This window comes from Pteropus vampyrus, unplaced genomic scaffold (genome assembly GCF_000151845.1).
Source record: "Pteropus vampyrus isolate Shadow unplaced genomic scaffold, Pvam_2.0 Scaffold85, whole genome shotgun sequence".
Taxonomy (NCBI): domain Eukaryota; kingdom Metazoa; phylum Chordata; class Mammalia; order Chiroptera; family Pteropodidae; genus Pteropus; species Pteropus vampyrus.
The window spans coordinates 1,912,056-1,935,490 of record NW_011888866.1 but is presented as its reverse complement, the minus strand read 5'-3'; the positions used below and the strand labels follow the sequence as shown (position 1 = coordinate 1,935,490).

The 23,435-nt window shown below is 36.1% G+C and overlaps 1 protein-coding gene across 1 annotated transcript in view; it reads left to right on the top strand.

Moving 5' to 3' along the window:
• The window catches only part of RAB8B (RAB8B, member RAS oncogene family), a 56,294-nt gene extending 41,003 nt beyond the window's left edge, over positions 1 to 15,291 (top strand). The window contains exons 3-8 of the mRNA XM_011363374.2: positions 2,230 to 2,290; positions 6,035 to 6,112; positions 7,141 to 7,230; positions 8,457 to 8,522; positions 10,693 to 10,743; positions 11,544 to 15,291. Of these exons, the coding sequence (XP_011361676.1) occupies positions 2,230 to 2,290; positions 6,035 to 6,112; positions 7,141 to 7,230; positions 8,457 to 8,522; positions 10,693 to 10,743; positions 11,544 to 11,636 (439 nt within the window). The 3' untranslated portion in view covers positions 11,637 to 15,291. The remainder of the gene's footprint in view (positions 1 to 2,229; positions 2,291 to 6,034; positions 6,113 to 7,140; positions 7,231 to 8,456; positions 8,523 to 10,692; positions 10,744 to 11,543) is intronic.
• Positions 15,292 to 23,435: the final 8,144 nt, after the last annotated feature.

Sequence of the window (23,435 nt, the reverse complement as noted above, 5' to 3'; positions counted from 1 at the left end):
AATAAAAGAGAAAAAAGTCATGCCGCTCATCTTTCATGTTGCAGTATGCAAGGCAAAGATCTTCTTATGCTCACCCAACTCTGATAAATTCCTGAAGAATTTGTCAAACTGCAGCGAATAAATATGGTTCTTCCAGATTGCCAGTCTGAATATTTTTGGCTTGAACTCAGAAACACTTCATAGATTTTTTTTTTTAACCTCCTGTAAGCTGGTTTAATTTATTTCATTTCAGTATAGGGCCTTCCATGGAGCCCTATAGATTTGGAGCTTTGAGGAAGGTTTTTAATGATCTAACATGTGATGATGACAACAGTAGATAAAACATAGAAATTTAAAGCTACACAGGCCAAATGGTCAAGTAATATATATGAACTTTTTTCTCAGACTATTTTTCCTCTTCGAATCTCAGAACGGGGATAGAACTGGAACATTATATTGAAATTCACTAGCCCTTCTTTTGCAGTGGAAGAAACTAGCACTTAGAGTGGTTAAGTCTATCTGAGGGCATATGTCTGAGTCAGTGATAAAGCTCGGACAGGTACCCACATCTCCTAGAACATTGTGTCAGCCTCATATACTAGCCTAGTATGGTGGTTCCCAGTATACGTTGTCACATTGTGAAGGTTACCACAGGCTGCCCTTTTTCTCTATTGGTGTTTAATAAGAGGCCAAATATTTTAAAGATATAGAAAAAATTTTAAGGGGGAAGCAAAGAGAATTTCTGATGCTGTGATATACGGTGCCAATTATAAGTAATAGGGGGAGTTTCTAGGAGCCTGTGGGTGATCAGCTAATTAGAATGTGATATAACATGATACTTCTTATAGCTGCTCTAAGCAGCGAAGTAGTCTCTATTTAGTCTTCACAACCTACATTTAATATGGTAAGGTTTCCCTACAGCCTCATTGCTTAACTGGTTCTAAATCAAGTAGTGTATTAGAATCAAAATATGGTTAACTTGCTCAAAGGTGCTTGGCTTGTATTTTCCCCATGATTTGTTTGCCATGTACCAAACAAGTGCCCTAAGTAGCTAATGCTGATCAGTGAGAGAAGAGTAGGATAAGATGACTGTGGTGTGAGGCCTGGCCCTGCGCTAAACAGCTGAGAGACCTAGGTGGCTTGAGTCTCATTTAAAGGTATGAGCTGTTTAGTGGCAGAACTGGGGACCACAGCCCACCCGAGCCTGTTTCTTCTTCTGCAGAATGAGGATGATGATAATACCACATACTAGGCTATGGTAGGCATCATGTAAGCACCATGTGAGAATTTTTTGTAAAGTATACATAAGTGTTAGGGATTTAGTAATGTTTTTAATTTACTGTATTTCTCGTGGGCCTTCATCTCTCTTTTGGGTTTGGCATATATTAGATTTCTAGTATACTTTCACAAAAGCCTCTCTCTTCTCTACAATTAAATTGTACAGTTTAGTTTGTCTTAGTAGCACAGGGGGTGAATTAGTTCTGGTGGTAAGAGGCAAATTGAGGAATATTGACTTTCCCAGATATCAAGGAAATTTGACCTGCTATATAGGGATTGCTTCAATAAATTTAATTATAAACTTATATTTTTCAGATTGTATTCTAATGGTATGCCATCAGCTAAAAAGCAAGACTATATGAAAGTTTATGTTATTTTGAGGTGTTGTTCATATTTTAAAGTCTTTGGAGACATTGTCAATAATTATGAATTGAACTCTAGGTTCCCATTTAATCACGGGTTCCATAGCTGAGAAAGTTCTTGAGGAGATCCATTTTAGTATGCTCTGCTGGGCAGAATTTACACAGTACTAAGTCTAGCCCAATTGCTTCTTTGTACAGACTTTCAATCGAGAGAGCAAAATGCCTTAATCATTAGGCATGTATAAAAAGGATTATAACTACCTCTGGGAGTCCAAGAATTTAGAACTATTCTCTGTTCTCTCCCACATGGGTTTGACTAATACAGCATGCCAGTTCCTAGCAGGCCATGGCTTTTCCTGTTGATGCTTTTATCGTCAAGGTCCAAGATTTTCACTGAAGTCATTGTGAGCTCTTGACAGGCTCCCATGGTCACCACCGCCTCCAGCTCACAGATACACAACAGGCCCCCTTTGTATCTCATTCCCCTTGTCCCCTGAAACCATTGCATTTGTGAGCAGACCAGAATTATATCTCCTACAGCTTAATGTCTCTCCTCAGTCAAGCTGGTGATGACTTTTAAAACCATTCTCTCCTTTGTTTCAAATTTTAGGGACACAGCAGGTCAGGAAAGATTTCGAACCATCACGACAGCATATTATAGAGGAGCCATGGTGAGTGTGTTTTAGGGCTTTGTAACTCTTCAGGTGAAAGTAAAACATGAGTATTCATTTGTCAGGTTTATAGGATTCAAACTGAAGTCTAATGCAAAGGGGAAAATAAATTCTTTATATGAAAACAAGATATTTAAAGGGATTTTTATGTTTCGTGTTTAGTAACTGTATACTTTGCCTTTGGTCTTCATAATATATATTACATAATTAGCTTATAGATGTTTTAGAACTCCTCATACATTCTGAGTGACTATATTTTTGTGATTTTTCCTTTTATTAATACCTTTGCCAAATCTCAGTAAACCACAAGCTCTGCGACTGTTTCTTGCTCCTTCCCATCATTTAGCCCTGGCACCATCATTCCTTATCTCACCACGTTCACACCATCCACTCTTAATGGCTCAGCTCTCTGGAGTCTCCTCCACCATTGTCCTGCCAGCTGGCCAGGAAGTAGCCGAATGGTCTGTGACTCTTTGAGGCTTAGAATCTGGTGAATTTTGACTACCAAGTCCTTCTTTGCTACATCCTAGCGTTATCCTTGTTAGTATAACCTCATCACTTGGTTATTTTCCATCCTAAGGTGCGTCATCTCTACAAGCCATTTATATTGCTTGTTGGCTTGGGGCAGGTTCTGTGTGGTACTGCGAGTACTACAGCGAATAAGGCAGCTTAAAAGTGCTATCTTGAACCATGCCGAGAACATCAGGTCCAGACCAGGGCTTTATCTTTGGCTTTTAGGCCTAATCCAAGCACTGGGTGGAGCTTCGAATTATGGTGAAACCCTGCGTGCCCAGAGCATCTCGGAAGGCTGCACAGTTGAGATCATAAAGCTCACTTAACATAGGAGATTGTGGGATACCAGCTACCCCAGCTCATCGCTTGAAAGACTTGTGCTCCTGAGAGTGGTGTCAGGGTGACAGAACTGTAGGGGTGATAGCTATCCCCTTGTCTTCAGGAAGATATGATCTGAATCCATAGATTCTTTCATTATTATGCTACCCTCCCTTCCTCTTCCACTGCTACCGTCTATTATTTGAGTACCAATAATTCATTCCCACAAAAATATTGGGGATTCCTTCTCAAAGCCATATCACCTTGGCACTATACACCATTAAGCATTTTATATGTATGTGTTCTCCACACTTTACCCTATAATACTTTTAAGATTGTGAAAGGCCATCATTTTAAGAAAGACAGTTGTCAGCTACTCTTTATTTTGCTTAGACTGAAATCAAAGGCAAGGGACGTATCTGTGAGCCAATAAGAAGTTTGTTTGTTGGTTGGTTGTTTCCCCCAGGAAGGATTTTAGGATAAATAAGAACATCTTAACAGGGATGATTTGGAATAGTTTACAGGTAATTTTGATTAGAGGCATCATATAAACATAGCCTTTCTATAGGCCAGTTTTTTATTTTCCAGGAGTGATGTATTGATAGCACTTGTGTGCTTGTTTTCACCAGAGAATTGTCAGGGACATTTAGAATGTGAAGCACGGTTCCCTTGGATGTCTAGCTCTAGTTCACGGTCCAAGGAAAGAGGTCATTGAAATGTGTCATTTAATTTAGATTTGAGTGTTATCTGGCTTTTTTATTTATCTACTTCCTAGTCTTACTTCACATTACTTCAAATAATTAGAAATTGCTGCCATTTTAAGATAATATTGTCTTTTCACTTTGAAGATAGAGGTTCCTGTCTCTTTTGTTCTGTTGTAATGCCAGTTCCTGGCACAGAGTAGATGGTCAATAAATACTTGCTGAAGGGGTGAATCGGTGGAAAATTTCACACCTAGAGACAATCTTAGATGAGGCTTCAGGAAACCCAGCTCTACTTGAGTCTTGGATCTTGGAGGTCATTTGTTCCATTGGGATGTGGGACCATCATGTTCTCGTTGGGGTGTGTTCTCATTTCAGCAGGTGGCGGTTCTGGCAGGTTTAGTTTGGTTGGCTCAGTCATATAGCATGTTGATAAGCACTGTACTGGAGTCTGCCAGCATGGCAGAGTCCTTCGGTCTATTTCAAATTGTTCAGCAACATTTGTAGACATAGTGGTAACCTTGATGGACAGTTGGGCTTTGTTGGGAAAAGGGCTATATTCCTGCTTTATCAACATTTCTCATAGATGAACAATGTCTTATAAACTCTAAGGAAGCTGTTGTTATTATAAGTATATACCAGATATATAAAATTTTAACTAGTATACTTGAGTGTATTTCCAACTGATTCATAATATGTTAGTTTACATAGGAAATGGTCAAAGGGCATTTGCTATTGAAACCAAAGATATAAATTCATGTGGAGAGAGGATCAGATTCTAGAAATATTGAGGTCCTTGGGCCTACAGGACTTAGTGATTGACTGCCTGCCTGCCTGCCTGCCTGTGGAGGTGATTACTTCTAGAGGTCTGCTTGGGCTGACTGGCAGGATCGTATTGCCCATCATCAAAGCAAGAATATAAGAAGAAAGGAAAGATTTAGAAGGGAGGAAGACAACCTGGTGTTTTACTTAGTTGAGTTGAGTTTTTTATGACCACAGGGGACATCTGGGAGCGTTAGGCCAGTCAGTGGTCTCCAAGGCACATCTCTGACTTCTCTCTCTGGCCTCATCGTGTCCTCTTCTCCCATTAGATATGTTCATTCTTGCCAAGCTGACGACTTTCTTTCACTCAGTACAATGGATTCTGGGCCTTCCTAGTCAGCAAGATATTTGTAACATTTCTGCTATGTACCAGGGGCTGTGGGCTTCCCCTCTTTACTCCTGCCTCAACCTCTTTGCCCAGTTCATGTCTACTTAGTACTCAAGCCTTGGCTTTATGTCATTTTCTCAGGGAAGCCTTCCCTGACAACCCCAGCCCCTCAGCCAGATTAGATGAGCATTCGTACACAGAGCTACTCATGCTTCTTCATAGCAATTGTCAAAATTATAATTAATTGTATAATTATTGATTCATTGTTTTCTTTATTAGCCATCCATGAGAGGAAGGGGCCTTGTCCAACTTGTTCACTGATGGTAGTACTTAGTATATTATCGGGCACATAGTAGGTGCTCACTAAGTATTTGTGGAATGGCTGGACAGGTGGGTGAATCTAGCACTTAATACAGAAGGGTGGTGTGGTAATACAGATTTTAGAATAGTTAGCATACAGGTGTCAGTTGAAACATTTAGAAGATAGACCTTTTAGAAATATCAGCCATGGGACCTTTAAAAATATGATGGCAATGCCTTTCATTAAACTCGTATAACAAATACATTATATTTTAAGTGTCTGTGATGTACTTAGATGATGACATTTTGATCAGCCCATATAAAAAGAAATAATTTTAAAGCAGTATGGTTACAATCTTAGTATAGGTAAAAAGCAAGACAGTTTCTACTTGGAATAAACACATGCACAACAAAAGTGATTGCCTCTTACTCTCAATGTTACCTGTTTTAACTTAAACACGCTTTCAGCTCTAGTTGGTGCCAGTTCTTATCATGTGAGGTCAGGTAGAAAGGGTGTATCACCTTTACCATAATCACTAATTCATTAAAGGTTAACAGTGAAAATGTTAACAGTATTTATTTACATGGTGAGACAGCGGAAGAATTTATTATTTTTGCTTCTGTTCACTTTAAAATATTGTGAATCCTTTTTATAAAAACCAATAAAAGGATTTGGTTTCTAGTGGGGGAGGAGTATGTTACATTATATTTTATAACTTTAAATATATAAAGTACTAAATAAAGATCTTTTTTCTCCTATAGGGAATTATGCTGGTCTATGACATCACAAATGAAAAGTCCTTTGACAATATTAAAAATTGGATAAGAAACATTGAAGAGGTATATATACAAAGAGAATGATGATACTGGAGACTATCATGATGATACTGGAATGATGGTACCAGAATGATGATACCTGCCTGGAGCTTGTAAAGGGCTCCTTTTGTCTCTCAGAGGCAGCTGAACTGCTGAGAAGTCAGGCATGGGCAGGTCAGGCCCTGACTCTGAGGGGCACGTGGAGAGCAAGACTCCAGTCTGCCAGTATGACTGCCCTGCTAGACTTGGGTGGGTGGGTGGGGCAGGCAGGAGCAGTTTCACAGAATTGTATACTTGGGTGAGATCTTGAAAATAATTTAATACAAGTCCCCACTTTACACATGAGAAAACTGAGGCCAGAAAGAAGTGACTTACCTGTACTCTTATAGCCTTAAAAAGAAGAGCCAGGGTTAAAACATCCGATTCCCAGGTCCTATCTGTTTCACCATTTGGTTTGACTGGCAAAAATATGTCTTTATTCCAACAACTAATCATTTTGCCTTTCTAACATTTTTTACATCTTAGATATTTACATCTTAGATATTTTGGTTTAATTTCAGATTGATAAGAATTATGATTTTTATTTATGTCTCTGACATTTCAGAAAGAAATCTGACTCAAATAATTTTGTACACATTTATTTTAACTTACATGAATTTATTTTTTAAGTAGTTCAGAATCCAGAATACCTTCCCCACTAGCTCACTCAATACCGTTTTTTTGTGGGTTTTTTTTTTTTTTTTGACCCAAACTAATATTTGGAAGTTGTTAGAATACCATAAGTTTTATTTCTGTTTGTTCATGTACAAAATAAAAGACATGAGAATGACCAAAAGCCTTTGGGAAAAAAGTTTGCACAGCCTGTTATGCTGTAGCTTTTCCCCTCCTCCTAGCTTTTAAATTTTTCTCTGAATCATGCCTTGTGTTGAGTGAAAGATCATTTGTCTTCTTATTAAATTCATGGATGTGTTTCTGACAGGTTAGGATTCGTCTATTGAATAAACCGTATTTTTCTCAGGCTGTTTTTATAGTGTACTGTTTTCTCCTTGCAGCATGCCTCTTCAGATGTTGAAAGAATGATCTTGGGTAACAAATGTGATATGAATGACAAAAGACAAGTGTCAAAAGAAAGAGGGGAGAAGGTAAATTTGAACTGAATGCATAAAGATTGGAATCTACTCATTAAGCAGTTATTTTTCTTAGTGTAATTATTGATTTAAGTTTTTTAAGTGTCTATATTTTAATCCTTTAACAAATAACAAAGAGATGTAATCCATACTTGAATGGTATGAATTAGCATTCGAGAGCCAACTCTATAGACTGTGTAGTCATGACTGACTCATTCCTAAAGAATTTGCTGTTTTCTGGGAGATACAAACTGGTTCTTTTTCAGATTCCTGCAGCTTAGAGTTCAGGCTGTTTCTTCCATATCTGTGTGAAAATGTCTAGTTTTTAAGTTAATTTATTGTCTTTGAAAAAAACTAATAGGATAGGTGAAGTTCAACAGTAATCATTTTGCAATTTATTATTTTTTCCTAAGAATTTTGTACTACGCATTAGATTTAGGTTATTATGGATAAACTCCTTATAATTCATCAAGCTATGGATGTCATTTATAGGTCTTTTACAAGCATTTCTCTATTTTGTATCCTGCAAAGCAAAGGAGTTTATTATATCTACATATTTACTTTTATGACATTTCCTAAATAGATTTTAGAGGCTTTAATTTTTACGTCTTGGTTTAGTCTTTTTTATTTTTTAAGTGATACATGCAAAATGCATTTTGGTTTTCAATCTGACTGCAGACTTTTTCCCCTAAAAACATTCTCTTAATCTTGGTATTATAAATGAACTAAGAACTCTTTGAGAGTAGATAGAAATATGGAGAAGTTCACATTTGTTACAATCAATAGAAACCAAAGCAATGAATACTTAGTATTTTAGGCTTCTATTAAGCACCAATTTATTAAAAAATAATGAAAAATCAGTATAGTAACATTTGGAGAATTATACTTTCAGAGCAGATAAAAGGAATGGATCCAAGTTAATGGTAGGGGTGAGTGTCTATCATAGTTTTTGTTTGTTTGTTTGTTTGTTTTTAAGTGTATTAGAGATCTAAATGTATGATAGAAAAAAGAGAAGTACTTAAATTGCATTTTGAGTATAAGTAGTACCATGTTACTTATGGTGATTAATTTAGACATCTAAATTGCAAACACAATAGAAGGAAGCACACAGAGATTTGAGAACTTCAGGAATTCTGAACTAGATACTCTACCTTTGGGACTTTGAAAAACCTAGAAAATATACATGCTTTATATGTTCAAACAACTCTCTCTGAATTTAAATGTTTCTTTTTGCCTTTCAGTTAGCAATTGACTATGGAATTAAATTCTTGGAGACAAGTGCAAAATCCAGTACAAATGTAGAAGAGGTAAGAAAGAAATGTTTGGTATTTTGTTATATAGTAGCACTAGTGCTTAAGTGCCTATGCTCAAATTCTCAAGCCTTTTTTTCTGACTTAGTGAATGTCTTTGGTGAACTTCACCTCCATTTTGTGAACTTCTGTGCTTCTGATTTTTATGTGGACCCTGATTGTTGAATTTCCACATGGGATATATTAGATTGCTCAGTTACGATTCACTGAACAGAAGATGAAGTTTAGTTTAAGTTCAATTTGCCCTTTGTTTGGGAAGCTAGAAATCCTGTACTAGCCGACCAAGCGGTATCTGCTCATTTATCATCATTCATGTCATTCTGTAGTAGCCTGTAGCAGGAGAGTTGTAATTACTTTGATGTCTGTACTCTCTCAGGAGAGAATTAAACTGTAAGCTTATTGAACAGATTCCCTTAGTGTACACGTTTGAAGTAGATTAAGCATGATACATTGTAACACAGTGGCATTTAGTAATAAGAAAGTGTGTTTATCAAAGAGTGATTTAATAATTTTCAGGAAGTTAACTGTTAAAGAAAACCAAATCATCCAAAGTCTTCTAAGAATAGATTTTTTTTTTTTACCAAGGGTGGAATTATTGATAATATTTTCTTTTTTAAAACCATTTAAAAAACTGATCATAAAAATAATACATGTAATATGTGTTAATACATATAATTCATTTAACAATAATACTGATGGTTTTATAAACATATAATTTCTTAGACTACTCACTGTTCACCATATCATGGCTAAAAACTGAGACTTAAAATGACTTTATTGGCTAATGGACACTAATCAGAATTTTTTCTTTGTTTAAATAACTAAAACTCATTTCTTTTCAGGTTGGCTAATGGGCATTAGGAAATAGGAAGCCTCTACTGATATATTTATACAAGCATAGATAAGCAGAAAAATGCTTCCTTTTGCTTGCCACAAAAGGATTTTCTTCCATCAGGAAGAGGGGAGCCTCTTGTCAGCCTTAATGGTGGAGACAGGCGAAAAGCTTGTTCACTCACATGGTCCACATAGGATGGCGCCCACAGAAAGGACTCAGTAACCTGACTTAACAGAGTAGACTTAGGTCTCTGTTAGTACCTGCACCCTGATCACACCTGTGGCCTAGAGAGAGCATGGAGTTATAGAAATATAGAACTAGAAGTTGCCCGAGCTGCTTATCCTGGCCAATTAAGCACTTTCCCCAGAGCTTTGACTTAGCGTGGTTAGCCTCATAAAGACTGAGATGGGCTTATTTAGAAACTTAGATTCACAGGTAACCAGTGTGACAGTGAAACACCAACAGCGCGTGATAATAGTAGTTACCGTATTGTTTCTGTTTGACTTGATTGAGAATAATCCTTTTGCTGAACGTTTTTTGGGCATCAGGCATGGTTAGGAACAAAGAGACTGACACCACAGTCTCTTTGGGTTTAGCATGGAGACAACTGAAGAAGCTTTAAGAGTCTTGGCTCTATGGAAACAAAGTAAGGATGATAGATTTTTAAAAATATTTAGTTTGGGTCAGGAGGCACAAGGAATAAAATGTCACTGAGATTAATCAGATTTGTCCTGCTTGCATTTGATCTGATTTCCACAGTGGGGAATTTAGCTGCGCTATAGGAACTGTCAGGATTTGGGAATGTTAAGATATGGAAGATTATATATTCTCAGGTATAAGAGTGAAAGCAATTTGAAAGAGAGGGCATTGGGAATAAAAAGCAGAGATTTTTATAAAAACAGGTTTTAGACCTATAGGGCAGTACATATTTATTCATTCACTTATTAAACATACTCAGCATCTTCTGGATCAGGCAGTGTGTCCCACTTTGGGGACACAGGGATGGCTTAAACAGAGCCTTTGCTCCCCAGGTGCTCTTGGTATACTGAGGAAGCTACCCATAAATCAACAAGTGTCATATTAGGGACTCGAGCCAGATATTATGTGCAAAAAATATTTGATGAATGAATGAATGAGCTTGATAATATTGGGAAATGTTTGATATAATCAAAAAGTAAGATACAATATTCCTGTGTATACTATAATTACAATTCTGTCCTCTCAATTAAAAACTTTAATATGCTTATATTTCATAATGAAATAATGAAAACATTCTATATTTCAATTTTAAAATATAAATATGTAATAATAAAATTTTTGGTTTACCTTTAGGCATTTTTTACTCTTGCACGAGATATAATGACAAAACTCAACAGAAAAATGGTTTGTATCGCTTACAATTTTTATTTTCACTATTCCGTTTTAAAATTTCTTTTATTTCTACAGTTTATTTGATTGAAAGGATAGGCCTGATTATAATATATTCACATTAACTCATTTTTTCCTGACTCACGTATTTACCTGGTTGAACTTTAATTCTTATCTCTGTTTCTTCAGGTTTCTTATTTCTGAACTATAGCCATTTCAGTTCTTTTATCTGACTCTTTAAGTGGACTTTGAATTTTGATCTGAATAATTAAAATAATAATGGCACAAGTTAAATTTTTGCCATAAAATTATCTAGTTCAGTTTTCGTGTGACATATTCATATCTGCATATAATTATGCTCTTGAAATTGCTAAAGTTTATCTTAGTGATAAATTATTAAGACAACCTTGAAAGTTTATTTTAACCTGAATTCTGAGTATAATTGTATACCTTGTATTACCAACTCTTCTTACCTCTAACAGTGTGATTGACTATACCAATATCTTTACATTATTTCCATTACCCTTGAAACTTTATACAACCTTGGCTGTAATTTCTTTGAATTGGAAATAGGAGCTTCCTAACTAATATATATTATTAATATAAAAGTTATTATCCTTAAAACATTTTTCTCATTTTAATCCACTATTTCCAAAGAAACCAATAACATTGGAACTTAACTAGTTTCCTTTCTAATAAAATACTCCACCGAATATACATTTATGGTATGGTTTGATATTTTTGTTTTTTTAGACATTTTTTAGACAAACCACGAAACTTTTATTTCTTTGGTAACTTTATCTTCTGTTTTTTAGAATGACAGCAATTCATCAGGGGCAGGTGGACCAGTGAAAATAACAGAAAACCGATCAAAGAAGACCAGTTTCTTTCGTTGTTCGCTACTTTGATGAACTTTTTCTGAGAGACTGCAGCACATCTAGAGGACCCTTTCCTGCTTCTCTGAAAGCACAGGTCACCCAGCCTCAGAATCACACCACCAGGCTGCTGCTGAGAGCACCACTGAACCTAGACCTCTCGACACAGAATGCCAAGTGGATTCCAGCCTCATGGCCTGTCAAGATAACAGGCTTCTTTTTCAAACATGGAAGCAATGAAATGGAGACACATGCAAGACTTGTTTTTTCTTTGTTTTATTGCCTGTTGCAGAAGCTGCTATCTTTCTTTTTCACTTTGCACATCAGTGTTAGCCTTTTCCTGTTATAGCACAATCTTAGACTCATATTTGCACACTTTTGTCTCGTGAAGTTCTAGACAAATTTGTGCTTTTGAGGATGTTTAAAAAAAGAGTAAAACACTTTAGAGCAGAGGTTAATATACTAAAATTAAAAGACATTTGGTCTGGTTCATATACCCAGATGTTATTGCATTGATAGCACTTATTTAAGGGCTCTGATTTGTGACTTTCTTAAATAAGAATCATTAAATTCTGATAAAATTTATCTTAAAAATTTATGAAAATGTCCATCTATTCATCAGAGGCTACAATTTCTTTATTTCTTCAAATTGGTTAGAGCTTTGCTTCATTCCTGACCTTTTTGCCAGAGAGCCTGGGTAGGTGAATAAATCACATCTCAATTGATTCCCTCTGCCTAATCTGTGGAAACTGCATTTGAAGTCACCTTAATGTCACTTTTCCTAGGGTTCGTATTTGCTGTTTTCTCCTCTGTTTGGCCTATTGTAATCATTTAGTTACGTAAAACATAACATATTTCAACGTTGTTGTCTGTTTCTGGTTGTGAACTTCCTGAGCTAAAATTTTACATAGGCAGAGAGATGTATCATTTAGGGTTTTATTTCAGCATCTAATTGTGGTTCTGTCATATTAGCATATGTAATATAATTTTTCTTAAATTCATTCCTTAGCTTTTTGGTTTAGTCATAATACTCAATTCTTACATAATCCCATCTTCAAGAGTTAACAAGAGTTAGATTTAGATTTCCATTCACAGGAAGCTTACCTATAGGGAGAGAATAACTTGTTAATATAAATTGAGTAGAGATGGCTCTTGATAATGGTGAAAATAAAGAGTTTTGCTCTTTTATTTGGCCTTTTTTAAAAAAATAAAAGTAATTAGACCTACTGCAGCCTCTAGGAAAAGTCTTGCCTTTTATTAGAGAAAATATGAGCAAGGTTTCAGTTTTAAAACAGCTATTGTTGAATGTGTAGAACCCATTTCCACTTGTTCCAAGTTTATTGTTAGAGAACTTGGTCTAGTCATTTGGGCCAAAACCAATCAATAATAGTTTAGCTGCCTTTCTCACCAAACACTGGTACTGGCATACCTTTTGTAAATGAAACCATAGAAAAAAAGGTATTTAGTGTTAACTTCTGTGCCAAATTCAGATCACTATGTCATTACTGTTATTCTGGCCTTCGGTGTCATAACATAGAAGGAATTAATAAAGAGGTGATTATTAATTACGAGGAAAATGAGTTCTGTTAATAATTATTCTTCCTGTTAGGTTTGTTTTGTTTCACAAAGGTTACCATCAGTTAGGGATGGAGATGAAAGTAGAAATGGATTGCTTGTTACCACAGAGAATTCTGCTTCAAATTAAGACGTATCATTAGAATGCTTGGACCAGTCAACCTTTACTACTTATTTGAAAACTTATGCACAATTTAGCTGCAGGAAATATCTCAGAGCTATTTTTGATGGATGCACTAAATTTATTGTTAACAAATTTCAGCCTCCTTGATTTTTTTTTTGTACTTAAAGGTACCTGTTGATGTCCCAGTATAATCAAGTGGTTCAAGTGATTGAAAGTTGAGTGTAGGTCTACCATCTTAAAATTATATACATTTTTGGAAAGAAAAATAATTTCTTAGAAACATCTTGAATTCACTAATTTTCTGAAAAATCCAAGTAGTTAAGCTTTCTGGATGGTAACAAAGTCATTTCTAAAAGGCAAGTGCTATGACACCACGTATGAATGTAATTCTCTTAGTAATTTACCTCTGACTATTTGGTGTCTTAACACTTTGGTTTATATCTCAGGGGTTGTCTGCAAACCAAAACTGACATGTTCTATGGTTAGCCTTTTTTTTTTTTTTTTTTTTTTAAATAGAATGCTTTGCTTTCTTTTTATTCTTTCTCTCTTTTTTTGTCTTATATGGATTAGTAACTAGTCTCCATGAACTTCCCTTTGAAAGAGCCTATAAAAGTTAGATGAGTCTAAAATTGCTCTTTGAAGTAGCAGCAAGTTGGGGGTATGTACTCTGTTATATAGAAATAAATTGTCCTTGCTATTTTCTTACATTTAGTCTTGCTAAATTGTATATAATTTGAGCTAAGACCATAGGAAATTCACTTTCTGCATGGTAAAATGACCCAATAAATATTCCACCTTGCTTAATAATGTACATATAGTGCATTATTTTTTCTATTTGTAGATGAGTTTAGTGACAGATAATTGTCTGTTCCCTGCTGAAACTGAAGAAATCTAGTTTTATGTGAACATTTTTGTCTTCTTACAGATAAGGTACATGAAGATTTTTGCAGCAGTATTAGTGGTTCAGTGGCTGCATTTTATTATCAGTGTGCTAATTTTTGCCAATAATTGGACTAGACCTTTTCAAATAGTGTCTAAGGATATCAGACAATGAAAATGTGCTGTAATTAAGTAGCATGTGAATCAGTTAATTGTAAAATGTTTCACTGGGAACTTATTTTCGCTATATTTTACTTCAGACAAATTATGAGAAAATAACCCACCTGTGCATCAATTAAGAGGTGCTGCAGGGTTTCTTACTATTTACATAAACATTTTGTGCAGTCTTTGTTATAAATTTTCAGAAAACTATACTCTTTACTTTGAAGGACTATTTTTTAATTATACCTCATTTAGCTAACTAGTATTCTAATACCTGGTAGAGAAATAGTGAGCCAGCCTTTAAGAATCCAACACAATTTAGATTATATGTTTTGTTTTTAACTGAAGGGATCATTGGGAAAGGTAGGATGTAGTTTAGTTTAGAATAGAACGTACATGTCATATCCAATAGTGCAAAAAGAAGTATTATCTCCCTGTCTCCATTAATAAATTTAGCTGTGCAATATAGATAAATGTTTGCAGAAATTTCTAAGAGATTGTAACTCCATCTGACAGGTTCTAATGCTGAGAATCTGTATGACAGCTTACATTAAGGGTTTCCTGTGGACAGTAAGTGATAACATTTAAGCAGACTTTCTTTGGTAGTTCATGACTTAGATTTTTTTATAAATATAGTTCTTTAAAGATGAGCATCTAAGCTTAAAAATTTTTAAACAGTACTTCATTATTTTAGTTTACTTATCTCAGATTTTGTGCAGTCATTTCTGCTGTCAGGTTTTTTAGAATTTTTCTTTTAATAGAAAGGATATTCCTTTATCCTTCTTGTTGTATCTAAAGAAGGGGAGAATGTAATAATGAAATTCCTTGTCCTAGAGGGACCTAGAGAGGCAGGATGTGCTAATAAAATTTCAGATGCTAGCGCAGTTTTACAGTAGAATCAGTCTTTTTTTTTAGACTAATAAAATCAGTTGAGTGTCATGTTCACTATGAAAAACATCTTAATGACTTAAATGTACAGAAATGAAAATTAGCAAACAATTAGTTTAGGGATGTTTTGAAATTCTACTTCATTTTTTGAAATGCTTGTGCCATATGCAATTGCATTTCTTATTGCCAAGAACTAATAGAACTTCTTGTTTCCTTTTCCTACCTTTTTTAAAAATGTGAATTTAATTATTATAATTCATTCCTATGGCCTTACAGATTGGTTTTATTTTGTTTGCAGCTGACACTGCAGTTCCTTTAATGCAAAATACTATATACTATTTGACTAAAATCATGCTCCTCATGGGAAATACATAGTTTTTCCATAGAATTATCCTACTGTGTATGTTTCAGCATATTTTATTTTTGCTCCAATGGCTTAATGTGAAAAGCTCCTGCAGATAACGTGGACCTGTCATGTGGTAATTTTGTTTAGCCAATTCATTAACTGTGTACTGATACTGATGCTGTTTTTTTTTAAATGGATTTTATTCCAGGTGAACTTTTTTTACAATAATGTTCGTCTAAAATAAAAACTACATAATGAAAATACTCATGACTCTCTGAAGTGGAATGCATGTTTTAAAAATCTTTCTTCGAATTTGGTGGGTGTGTGTGACTCAAACCGTGGTAGACTTGGGATATTTTAGCAAACTATATCTGACTTAGAGTTGTTTAAAAACTTAGAAAAATGGCCAGATATCCTGCTCATCTTTAGTTTAGAATACATTGAGGTTATTCTGTCATGGAACTGCAGTCTCATATTGATCATCCTTCCCTTCTTAGTCCTTGCAAATGTAGTTTCTTTTGTTTTCACTTCCAAGTTACACGGTTCGAGGGCCCCAGCCCTACTGATGTTCTACCACTATTCTTGTGCGTGTTTCCAGTCATAGGCTTTCCTGTTCATCCCCATGACCATTTTGAACCTTCAATATTCTTCTCAAGCTTCCTACTTCTTTCCTTTCACTCTTGGTAGACAGATCTTTCATCTCCTGCCTCACAGAGAAAAGCATCAGTCTAAAACTGCCTTAGCTGCTGCTCCCTCCTCAACCTCCATGGCTGGCTTTACTGCATCTACCTCATCCTTACCTCCTTCCTCCTGTAGCAGAGGCATTCCTCCTAATTCATGCTATCTCTCTGCCTCTTCTCTGGAGTCATCCTCCCGCCTCTGTCCTACTTCTTGGGGAACTCACAGCTCTTTCTCTTCTACTTTCAAACTTTTATCCTATGTGATCCTTTGCCCCTTAGTATGTAAGTATATATAATTAACCCTTCCACCCCTTTGCTTCATGTCCCTTTCATCTATTGTTTTTTCCTGTCCTTGTCATAGCTAGACAAGCTTCTTTAAAGAGTTGCCTATAAATAGTCTTCACTTTTTCATTTTCGATTTATTCTCAACCTGTTTGACTTCCTTTCTATCATTTTACTGACATCATGTTTACAATGGCCTACTTGCTAAAGTAGACAGTTTTCTGTCCTTTTCTGGCAGCATTTGACCAGTATATATCTCTCCCTCCCAGAAATGGCTCTCTTCCCTTAGCTTCCGTGACAGTATTCCCCACTTTTCCAAAAATGATTTCATCCTTTTTTATGGCTCTTAAATGCTCTTAACGTCTGTAGTAGGCTGAATAACAGCCCCCAAGGACGTCTATGTTCTAACCCCCCAAACCTGTGATTAGTACTTTATGTAGCTAAAGGTACCTTGCAGACGTGATCAAGCTAAGGATCTTGAGTTGGGAGATTATCCTGGATTATCCAGGAGGGCCCTATGTATTCCCAAGGGTCTTTATGACAAGGGCATAGGAGGAGTCAGAATTAAAAGGAAATGACATGATGATGGAAACTGGGAGGAAAGGTGAGATGCAGGGTGGTGAGCCAAGGAATGTAGGTAGCTTCTAGGATCTAAAAAAGGTAAGGGAAGAGATTTTCCCCTAAAGCCTCCAGCAGGAACCAGTCCTGCTCTGACACCTGATCCCTTGATGTTAGCCTGGTGTAAGACTCATTTCATGATTCTGACCTCTAGAACTCTAAGAGAATAAATTTGTGTTGCTGTAAACCACTAAATTTGTGGTAATTGTTCATAGCAACAACAGAAAACTGATACAGCTTTCAAATTTATCTCTAGCCCCAACCTTTTTCCAGAGGGCCAGACTTCAAAGTCTATCTGCCTACTGGACATCTGCCCTTGGATCTGCTACAGGTACATCAAACAACACATACAAAATTCAAACTCAGCTCTGCATCTTTTTCCCCTCCCCCACAGTATCCACCAACAACCCTCAATCTCAGGAAGAGAAACTTGTTCTCTTTTCCCCAGTAGTGTCATCAGCTACCTAGATCCCCAGTCAATCAAGCTTCAAGTCTTATGGGTCCTAACTCCTTAACCTCTTTTATCTATCCACTTAAACATTATTTTGGCTTCTGTCTTTGTTTATGCCTCCTCATCTTTTGCCTAGATTTCTGCAGCCTCTCCTACCCAGTCTCCCAGTGTCTTTTTCTGCCTCAATCCAGTTTTCACATGCTGACAGGTTTTTAAAGCTGGAATCCTGTGCCACTGCCAAATTTAATCATTAAGTGGCACCTCATAAATTTGGGGTAAAGCTTAAACTTTTTAGTCTGGCAAATAAAGTTGTTTGCCATCCCCACACCTTTCTCTCCACCCTTAGATCTTGTTACAGTCTTAACTCATACCCATGTTTTGAACTTTACCAGTAATTGCAGTTTCCCTAACACATGCTTTGTCATTCGTTTGCTTATGCTGCTCCTTCTGCTGACTTCCCACCCTTTTTCTGCCTGACTTCTCCTTATCTCTCAAGACTCAGTAAGGGTTTTTCTGGGAAGACTTCAGTCACAACCCATCCCTGGTTTGCCTACTCCTACGTATGCCCGAAGTGTCACTGCACTGAATTTGAATGGTCTATTTATTTTCCTTCCTTACTATTCTCTTTAAGTTCCTACAGGGCAGGGACTGTGTCTTTCATTTGTGTGTCCACAGTACCCAGCAAGGAGCCTGGCACATAGTAGCTGTTTAATAAACGTTGAATCAGCAAACTTCAGCAGTCATCAAAATTCTTATGTTGCTGAAGAAAGCTAAGTGTAATTTAGGAGCTGTTTTGTTCTCCATTTACTTCTGAAGTACAGTCATCAATGCCTTAGTAAGTACAGCAATAAAAAGAGAAGCTCCATTCTCTGGTTTTTATTCCAGTCCTTACCTTACACTACTTTAGTCTTTGTTAAATATCTTACTTAAGCTATTTAAATCTGTAGAAATACAGAAAAATTTCCTTTAAATAAGGAAAATAATTTCCTTTAAATCACCCAGAATGCTGTTTATGTTTTGATAAGTTGTGTAAACTCTCTCTCCCTCTTTCTTCATGTTTCCTACCTTCCAAAAATAGCTTTCCAATTTAGTTTTAGGGATATACAAAAGTGCCCCAGAGCAAATAAAGTTAATATTAATTAATTTAAAAATAATTAAATATATAGACTTCCAGTCAAGGTGATGGAGTAGGTAAATGCTTTGTTTGCCTCCTATGACCACATCAAAATTACGACTAAATTACAGAACAACCACCCTTGAGAAGCATCTAAAATCTAACCAAACAGAATTATAACTAAGGATATAAAGAAGCCATATTGAGTGGTAGGAGAGGTGGGGATATGGAACAGGTTAGTCCCATAGCCATGTGTGGCAGTTATCTTGGCTTCAGCCGTCCCCACTGAAGAGTGAGGGATCTCAGCCCCACACCGGGCTCTCCCAGTTCAAATCACCAGTGCCAAGAAAAGAAGTCCCCGCAACAGCTGGCTGTGAAAATCAGCGGGGACTCAGTCCAGGTGAGATGGAGGGCTGTTGTAGACTCAGGTGTCCTCTTAAGGGCACCAAGCACAGACTTGCCTGAATTGAAGGAGAAATAAAAAGCTTCCCAGAAAAAAAAAAAAAAGCTGAAGAAGTTCATCACCAAACCAGTATTACAAAAAAATGTTTATCTTTAAGAAGAATAAATAAATGAATGACTAAGAAAATGTCACAAAGAAAAAGAATTCTAAAAAAAAAAAAATGAAAAAATTCTTACAGGCACACACATAAGAAAAGCGATGGATCAACCAACACTAAAGCTAGTACAAAAGTTAAAAGGCAAAAGTAGGAAGATCATGTGTAATTTTAACAGTAAATTAAGGGATACATATAAACACAAAAGAAGTAAACAATGACAAAAACATAAATGTGAAGGGGGTAAGTAAAAATGGTAGTGATTCTAGAAAGTCTTCAAACTTAAGCGACCATCAGCATGAAGTAGACTGCTGTAAACATAGATTGGTTTATATGAAGCACGTGGTAACCACAAACCAAAAATCTACAAGAGATACATGAGAAATAAAGAGAAAGGAATTCAAACACAGCACTACAGAAAGTCATCACCATACAAGTTGTGGGTCCCAGGCCTGGCTGGTCCCAGGTCTGGCTGTGATCCAGGCTTGCAACTAGGAATAGGACCTGGGATTTAGAATGTTACATTAGTGTAGTAGGGTGCCTGTGCCTAAAATATGTAAACATAATTCAGCTTATTGTACCACGCATGTGTGTCCGAACGCCACTATTGTACTCTGAAAAGTGTGGAGCCTATGTGGTCCCCTGGAGAGAAGGGGAGCATAAGAAGGGGAGGAGAAGAAGAACAAAAGAGTGCTCCCCGCAATATAACTGAACTTCCCCCAACAGAAACAATAAAGTTGGTGTCTGCCGTTCATTTTCATGTGGCCTCTTGTGCATTCTTCCAATTGGGCGTCTCACTACCAGAACCTTCCCTTCTCGATAAGCTCGGCGCTGACACAAGAGAAGAGAGTAAAAGAATAAGAAAGGAACAGAGAACTACAAAACAATAAGAAAATAAAATAGCAATTAACTACATACCTATCAATAATTATTTTAAATATAAATGAATAAAATGCTCCAATCAAAAAATGAATGGATAAAGAAGATGTGGTACATATATACAATGGAAAATTACCTAGCCACAAAAAGGAATGAGATCTTATCATTTGCAACAACATGAGTGGACCTGGAAGGTAGTATGCTAAGTGAAGTCAGTCAGATAGAGAAAGACAAATACCACCTGATTTCACTCATATATGGAATCTAAAAAACAAAATAAATGAACAAACAAAACAACTCACAGGGAACAAACTGATGGTTGGCAGATGGGTGGGGGTTATGGGACTGGGTGAAAAGGTGAAGGAATTAAGAAGTACAAATTAGTAGTTACAAAATAGTCACTGGGATATAAAGTACAGCTTTGAGAATATAGTATTGCAATAACTATATATGGTGTCAGGTGGGCGCAAGACTAACAACTATATACCTGAAACTAATATAATATTGAATGTCAACTGTAATTGAAAAGTAAAAAATTAAAAAATATATATTATTTTTAAAATTATATATATGTACATATATACATCTTTCCTTGATTTTCCCCTCTCCCTCACTCTATATACCTCATCAGTCACAAAATTCTGTTTGCACAATTCCTAAATCTCACTTCAGTTTGTCTGCTTCTCTCCAAGTTCCTGCTATCTCCCTGACTCAGGCCACCAGCATCTCATGCCTGCAGTATGCCAAAAATGTCCTATCTGGAATCCCATTTTCCATATCTGTACAAAGGAGATCTGATCATGTCACTCCTCTAAATAAATCCAGGACTTGAGGTAAATGCTAACCTGCTGGCTTTTCCAGTCTTATCTCTAATTCCTCTCTTCACATTGCTGGGATATCCTGACCTACTTTCTGTCCCTCAGAAATGCCCTCCTTTCTTTCACTTTGAAGCCTTTACATTTGTCCTTCCATTTCTTCCCTATTTCCTAGCTTTGCTGACTTCAAAGCCAAGAACTGAATGGGTGAGTTACGGTTACCAAAACCTCACAAGTTTGGATTCTGTATCCTTCCCCCTTCCAGTATTTTCTCATAGCACTTCACTAGACTGACTGTAAGCTCCATGGAGACAGGAGCACGTTTCAGTGGTATATTCCCAGTGTCTAGTACTGTGCCTGATAACTGAGTAGGCATTCAACAGGCATTTTGAATAAATGAATAAATGGCTGAGTGAATGTAAATCTATCAGCACTACCAGAAAACAAAAGCTCAAGTGAATTCATCAGCATATTTTGAATTACTGGTAGCTATGTCAAAACCTTACTTGATAAATTGCTAAAATGTGATATTGCTTTTTGTAGTATCTATTTTAATAATTCAATTACCCCAATTTTGACCAAGATCTATGTGTCCTCGTTAAAACTGCCTCAGATACCACACCCAGTTCAGAGGAACTCTCACCAGTCTATGTTCCTATCCATAGTGTGTGTGTGCTTGCCGACTTCCCCCAATCATATTTTAGGGATTTAACTCCCAACATCATTTAGTACCTTATGTTTTTAAGTCTTTGGGGGGAAACTAATACTAAACTCACAAAAACTTAAGGAGTCCACGGCACTGCTACTTATCCTCAAATTTCTCACTGGTATACAATATTATTGAAATCAGTGTAAAAGTGCTTTTTAAACAACGACACATATAAATGTAAGTTGCTAATTTCCAGAGAAAACTTGAAATAAGTTTTTCTAATAAATTACCATGAATGCTGAAGATGTCTATTGTATTAGTGATTTTGCCAATTTGGTCTAGTTGCTTCCTTCTTTTCTATTCCAACAGACATAAGCTAAAGATGTCTTCACAGATTGCGGGGGAGGGAAGACTTGTTCCATTTTGCATTGCCTTCTCATTTTTTAACTGGACTTATGGAGTAAGATTTAACTGAACTAGGTCAAGAAACCATGAATATAAATGTCCCTGACTTATAGCCCCCTGACTTCCCAAAACATTAGGGTAAGTGAATTATTAAAATAGGGATAAAAGAATAAATCATATTCTGAAGTCATGGCAGTAATTATAATTTTTAAAAAAGCAATAGTTGCTATTATTGACTATTAAGTTTAGTTCCAAGCTCTCTGGGAGTCAAGGTAAAGCCTGCTTATGATGAGTTAGCTCTCAAACTGTGCATATGCATTTTGTCAGGAAAAACAAATTTTTTCTAGTCCTGAACTCAAATAGTAAAGCATGGATCTTTTAGAGATATTGAACAATGATAATGAAAGTTTTATAGATATAGGCAACAAAAATGTAGATGGCCACTTCTTGTCTAAAAATCTTAATTTATGCCAAGGACATGAGTATATTATGCTGGAGCTAAAATAATGGAATTGCATTTGATAACTTCGATTCAGGATAAAACCAAAAGAATCTACCTAATGATGAGTCACTCTATCACTTTGAACTGTTGTCTCAACCTGAGTTACCACAGGTGCTGGATGTTTCAAAACGAAGAAGTATTCTCTGGAGTAAATGGAAAATATATATGTCTGTTTTATATGGGCAAAGGTGACATTTTACCATAAGAATTAAATACCTATAGTTGTATTATTTGAAGGCTCATTTTCAGAGGTGAGCCACGAAACATCTTCATTTAGGTCCCAACTTTTTCTACTGCTGTTTGTCTTTTCATTGTTTATTTCCAAGAGCTTTATTCATGATAGACATTAAAGAAAGAGTAAGAATGACTAACACTTATACAGCATTTTACTGTGCAGGCACAATTCTCAAAATAATCCATGAGGTGTTATTATTATTCCATTAAACATGAAGAAAAATCTTAGATGCGAATGATAAGGGAAATTAACCTTCTGGTTTTATTTTTTAAATCTCTCAAAAAATGTGAGCTAATACATAACAGCATATAAATTACACTTTTTAAATTATTTCATTCATTAAACAGATTTTTAATGAGCACTTTCTAGGTGCTGAAGAAACAACAAAGAACAAAACAAAGCTCCTGCCTTCCAAAAGTTATTTTTAATGGGGGAGACAAACGAAGAAGTAAAAACAGAGCAGGGAGATGTGACCATTATTACAGAGTGATTAGAAAATGCCTTCAGAAACAACTTTTTTGAAGACTTGAGTGTGTGTTGGAAAACAAATAAAACTAGCTTGTCAAAACAACCCTGAGAAGGAGAGCTTGGTCCACCACCATTTTATCCTTTTGCTGTCTGCGAGTTATTGTCTGGGTCACCGCTCTCCCAGCTTGGGTTTTATATACAAT